Source organism: Bison bison, unplaced genomic scaffold (assembly GCF_000754665.1).
Source record: "Bison bison bison isolate TAMUID 2011002044 unplaced genomic scaffold, Bison_UMD1.0 scf7180017864128, whole genome shotgun sequence".
Lineage (NCBI taxonomy): Eukaryota > Metazoa > Chordata > Mammalia > Artiodactyla > Bovidae > Bison > Bison bison.
In genome coordinates, this window is record NW_011494700.1 from 2708738 (window position 1) to 2715191 (window position 6454).

Genomic DNA, 6454 nt, shown 5'->3' on the forward strand with positions numbered 1-6454 from the left:
GGGAGGGATTGGGGGCAGGAGGAGAAGGGGACGACAGAGGATGAGATGGCTGGATGGCATCACCGACTCGATGGACGTGAGTCTGAGTGAACTCTGGGAGTTGGTGATGGACAGGGAGGCCTGGCGTGCTGTGATTCATGGGGTTAGAAAGAGTCAGACACAACTGAGCGACTGATCTGATCTGATATATTTTATACCTTTGTTATTTTTTATTATTGGTTTCTATTGATTTTTTTTCCCCTACTTCTTTGGAAATGTTGATTTTTTTTTTTTCAACACAGTAATTTTCTTTTTACTCAAGAGATAAGCCCTGGTTTAAGTACTTGGGCTGTGAAATTTATTTGCTTTTTTGAAATATGTATCTATTTCTATAAGTGTATTTTGAGTGTACAGTTCACAAACTTTAGAGATGGAATGCACATAAGTAGGCAGTACATTCAAAATATAAGAACTAGATCAAACAGACCAAAATATAAGAAATAATTGGCTCCCGGAAGTGCATCACTTTTCCCAGTCACTTCCATCCTCCCTACCGGAGTGAACACTATCCTGAGTCTTAAGATCTTGTCTTTGTTTTGCCTGTTTCTGTACTTGACGTGAATGGATAATACAGCCTGTGCTCTGCCTGGCTTCATTTGATTCCCAGTGTTGGTGAGGTTGAACCATATGGCTGCAGGTTGTTTGTTCTCATAGCTACAGAATATTTCATTGTGCGAATATCCCGTAATCGATCCATTCAGCTCTTAAAGATGTTAATATATGTTATGTGTGTATGTTTTCTATGTCTTACACACACATTGTGTGTGTGTATATGCTCAGTCCTTCAGTTATGTCCAACTCTTCACAACCCCATGGACTGCAGCCCCCCAGGTTCTTCTTTCCATGAGATTTTCTGGGCAAGAATACTAGAGTGGGTTGCCATTTCCTCCTCCAGCAGATCTTCCCAACCCAGGGATTGAACCCACATTTCCATGTCACCTGCATCGCAGGCAGAATCTTTATCTCTGAGACACCAAGAAAGCCAGTGTGTGTGTGTGTATATATATATATATTTTTTTTTTCTTGTAAGTATACTACTATGAGGAGAAGGCAATGGCACCCCACTCCAGTACTTTTGCCTGGAAAATCCCATGGATGGAGGAGCCTGGTAGGCTGTAGTCCATGGGGTCACTAGAGTCGGACATGACTGAGCAACTTCACTTTCACTTTTCACTTTCATGCATTGGAGAAGGAAATGGCAACCCACTCCAGTGTTCTTGCCTGGAGAATCCCAGGGATGGGGAAGCCTGGTGGGCTGCCATCTGTGGGGTTGCACAGAGTCCGACACGACTGACGCGACTTAGCAGCAGCAGCAGCAGCATACTACTATGGCTCTTAGACTGGAAAGCTACATTGAAGGGTATCTAGCTCAGGGTCTTGCATCTCTCCTGAACCAGCAATGATCCTGCTTAAGTCTCTGGAAAGCACCAGTAGTTTAGAGTGACCTGTTTGTTAATGAACTCATGTGTATTTGTCTTCCACACTGTGGTGACATCTGTTTCTTTAACTTTTCCCATAAATATCATGCCTTTTTATAGGGGTTGGGGGGGACTCATGATGCTTAGGAAAAGTGAAAGTGAAGTCATGCAGTCGTTTCCGATTCTTTGTGACCACATGGACTGTAGCCCACCAGGCTTCTCCGTCCATGGGATTTTCTAGGCAAGAGTACCGGAGTGGGGTGCCATCACCTTCTCCAGGAGATCTTCCTGACCCAGGGATCAAACCTGGGTCTCCCGCATTGCAGGCAGACACTTTACCCTCTGAGCCACCAGGTAAACTCATGATGCTTATAACACAGGCAGTGATTTATGGCATTTAAAAAGTTGCACTTTTTAGCATCTGCAGGGGTTCGGTCTCTGAGTAATTTTCTCTGGGGAACTTCAGTGAAAAACCACCATGCACAATGGAAAAGAAAACTCCGTGCAAAATTACTTTGTTTTTCCTATTTACATGTTTTGCCTTTCCTGATTGTTTTCTGCCGTGACCATATGTTGATGTCTTTCCCCTGTTGGTTGAATTTAAACATTGTTCACAGTGAACATTTTAAAAATGCAAATAGCACATTTTATAAATCAAGCTGTAATAAATGAAATAAAAAAAGACAACCTTGCTTTTAATAGAAAACTGACCATTATATTTCGTAAAATAAATGAATATGGAAAAATCCTCTGATGGATAATACACCCTGTAAAGGTTCTGAACTTCCAGGTGATATTAATATTCATAGAACTTTATAATACAAACGAGTTTTTTTCTGGTTAATAATTAACAATTTCAGGTTCATAGATATTACTTAATGAATATTTTCTTTTTTCTTCTTTACAGGCAAGAAGAGACTGATAGGAGAGTGAAAAATGTAAGATACATATTTAATGGAACATTATAAATGGTTTCTTACATGTTCTGTAATAAGGTAGTGAGAACTAAAAATATCTGATATATTCTCTATCCTTTTTCTAATGGAATTTTTTTAGAAACAAATTCTCAATATGCTTAAATATGGTTGAAACGTGTATTCTCTGACCTCATAGTATAAGAAGGTGGGTTAAATTTAGGAAGTGAGTCCTTACATGTTAGTAATGTGGTAAAGGCAGATAAGGGCTTCCCAGGTGGTGCTAGTAGCAAAGAACTTGGCTGTGAAATCAGGAGATGCAAGAGATGTGGGTTTGATTCCTGAGTCAGGAAGATCCACTGGAGGAGGGCATGGAGACCCACTCCAGTATTTTCGCCTAGAGAATCCTACGTAGAAAGGAGCCTGGCAGGCTATGGTCCATAGGGTTGCAAAGAGTTGGACATTACTGAAGCGACTTAGCATGCATGCAAAGGCAGATAAACAGGCTATAGGATTTTTAGGAGAGCAAGTCAGAAGCCACCAAAATCAGACTTTAAGGAAAAACACTAAGTGTTTAAGAACTCTGAGGAATTAGCCAGTGTAGACATGTCTATAGTATGCTGCATATTAGAAGAATTTCTAAAAATGTGACAGCTTTATTTAAAAATGTGAAGCTGAGAATTATTGATTTTAAGTGTTTAGTCTGTAAGTTTGTTGGAAAAATATTGTCTGAAAAGTTTAATTGGTTTTCTTCCTATGAATTTTTTCCTGCTTCATGTGTACTGGTAGAATGTACAAATACCTGTTGGGGGTCTAAAGCTTTTGGTGTGAGAATGTGCTCAGAGAAGAATAACATTTTTGATGACTCTTCTCCTTCATGTAATTTAAAAGGAAATCTACTTTTCAATGATATGGTCTTTTATCTAGTGCTCACTTGCATTTGAGCTTGCTATTAATTACTGAATTGACTCATCTGTTGTTTCATGGCATTTTTTTTTTTGTAGGTTTTGATAACTTTGTACTGGCTAGGAAGAAAAGCACAAAGTAACCCCCACTATAATGGTCCCTATCTTAATTTGAAAGCGTTTGAGAATCTTTTAGGACAAGCTCTGACTAAGGTAAGGAAACTCTTATCTATATGAGACACTTACTCTAACTAATAGTTCTTATCTTCCCCTTCCTCTCTTGTTTTCATGTGCCCTCTGCCTTCTTTTACTTTTTCTACAAAATATGGTGGCTCTGATGGGGATGGAGGATTGTTACTTACCTGCTGACTTCATAAGTCACCACCAAGGAGTGAGTATTTCAGACCAGTTTTCAGGATATATAATATAGGTATAGGTATTTATTTCTTAATTTTAGGTAACTCAGTGACATACTCATTAACTTTCTTTCTTCAACACTTGATATAACCCAACTGTTTCTATATTCATTATGAACTTGACCTGTAACTGCTTCAGGCTATTAAAATGTGTGTATGTTACTCAGTTTCTTTATCTTATTGTCTTGCCATGGGTCACTATATCTCTAATGTCCTTATTCCAATATCTTCACAATTCTACCATGCAATGTCTGTTTTCTAAAGAGTAGTAAATGCTGTTACATGAAACTTGATAAGATTTTTAAGTTAGAATCTTTGATTTTAAACACATTTCTAGTCCTTCATATTTTGGAATCAGTGTTGCAAATATTGAGTGTTTAAAGACTGTTTGAAGAGGGTCGAGTGCCAAGGCTAACCAGAGTTGGCCAGATCTTCATTCATAAGATCCAATGGGAGAACTAATCGCCATGGGGGTATTTCTGTAGGAGAATCTGCAGTATTCAGAAGAAAATATGTCATCAAAATAATTTGTCACCATCTAATTAATAGTAGTTGCTTGATGGGTCTTTATGATCAGTAAATGATTCTGTACCCATCAGGCATTTAACATTAGTCTCTGGCACATTGTAAGGATATAATAAATGCTAGTTACTATGATTGGAAAATAGACGTTCTAGGCCAGGATGAAAATGATCTCTTTGCCTTATAACTACTCTCATCTTTAGTTTTGCCTGAGCCCAGCCATATATATTATAGAGAAATGAAATTATAGTCTTGAAGGTTAGTGTATTCCTTCTGAATTTTTATTTTTAAATTGTAAGAAGTTGATAATATCCTATTTAAATCCTTAAAACAGTTAATTCAGATAATTGTTGAGATAATATCATGCCTGGGCATTATATGAGGTGTTGAGAAAGCACTCACACAAGGGAGATGAACCATCCTTAGAGCACAATTGTTTGATGCAGACAGATGAACAAGTAGGTCAGTGCAATGGTGGAGGGCAGGGCTCAGAAGGATGAATGTGGCGGGGCTTCGAGCGTGAGCAGAGTCTGCCTTACAGTTATTTCAGCTAAGAAAACATCCAGTTAAAAATAACACGGGACTTTGGCCCTTGCATTCGTGTTCTCTTCATAGCCTTTGGTTCTTTTTATGGCAGTGTGACTCAGGTTCAGTAACCTTCGTAGAGTGTGCTGGGAATGCTGTACTTGAGTTTGTTTCCTGCCACCAGTGTCAAAACCAGAGTAGATACACAAAGAATTTATCATAGGTAGAGCTAAAGCTGTGGTTCCATTCCATTATTATGGCGGGTGGAGAGCCATAAGAGATATGTCAGTATATGGTTTGCATCTGTTCTGTAAAATCAAAATCGTTGTGTTCATCAAACTTTTCTCCCTTAACTAGTTATGCTTAATGGCCAATCTAAAATATGAATAAAGAAAAAATACTTGCAGAGACTTCCGTGGTGGTCAGTGGTTAAGAATCCACTGCCAACGCAGGGGACACAAGTTCAATCCCTGGTCTGGGAAGATTGTACGTGCCACGGAGCACGTAAGCCCATGTGTCATAATAACTGAGCCCCTGTGCCCTGGAGCCCGTGCTCCGCAACAGGAGAAGCCACCACATTGAGAAGCCTGTGCACGGCAACTAGAGAATAGCTCCCACTCGCCACAAGGAGGGAAAGCCTGAATGCAGCAGTGAAGACCCAGTGCAGCCAAAAAAAATTAAGTGTTTTTTTTTTTTTTTTAAATTCTTGCAGAAAACTGTTGACTTTGAGTCATCCTATAAGTTGTAGGTGACTCACTTTAGGTGACTTGTCAGAGGAAAGTCCTTGGTGGGGGTGGGGGGGTAGGGGTAGGAACCAGGCAACAGGGCCAAACTCCGGTTCTTTTACAACTATGGTGGCAGGTCGTCATTAACTTTTAACACTTACTAGGTCAAAAATCATTTCCTGTGTGTTGCACTCTAAGGCTTCAATAAATACGTGTTTAAGAAACCTGATGAATCTAAAGATTTACTTCGAATTTTAAATTTTATATTTTTTGAGAAGTATTTTGGTGGCAACAACACTGGTCCCAGCTTCTGCATCTGCTTGGAGATAGAGTACAAGGTAGGCGCTTGCATTTGCATGACAAGATGTCAAGTCTAATTTCAGAGTGTGTGGCAGATAAAATATATAAAATCTCAAATAAATCTATTGGACCTTATTGGCACTTAAACACTTGTCACACAATTCAACCACAAATTGACATCCAGTCTTAGCCAAAAGTATGCCACAGATAGCTGCTAATTATTCATTATAAACCTTTTTTCTTCAACTTTTCCCACATGTTGAAAATATTCATAATTCAAAATTGAAAGAGTAGTATAACAAATACCCACCTATTTTCCATCAGATTTAATCATTAAGCATGTCCCACATTGGCATTATTTAGGTATCTATCCATTATTTCATGTAGATTTCAGGTTGCTTACTCCTAAATACTCAGTATGCTGTTCTTAACAGTAAGAATATTTTTCTGTATATCTACAGTGTCTCCCAGACCAAAGAACATTCATGAATATTCCCCATTATTTAATATCCAGTCTATATTCAGAACATCCCAATTGTTTCCCAATTCTGTTTTGTAGCTTCTTGTCTATATAATGATTTAATGAAAGGTTCACATATTACATTTGATTGTTAAAGAACCTTGGAATTCTTGTCTCTGTATTAGTATCATTATCTGAAAATAACATTTCTGATTTTACTGTAGTAACAA

General features: G+C 38.5%; 1 protein-coding gene across 9 annotated transcripts in view; it reads left to right on the forward strand.

Moving 5' to 3' along the window:
* LMO7 (LIM domain 7) overlaps positions 1–6454 on the forward strand; it is a 219928-nt gene that overhangs the window by 151756 nt on the left and 61718 nt on the right. For all 9 annotated transcript variants that reach the window (XM_010839668.1, XM_010839666.1, XM_010839669.1 and 6 more), the window contains 2 exons: positions 2365–2395; positions 3376–3489. In XM_010839668.1, the coding sequence (XP_010837970.1) occupies positions 2365–2395; positions 3376–3489 (145 nt within the window). The remainder of the gene's footprint in view (positions 1–2364; positions 2396–3375; positions 3490–6454) is intronic.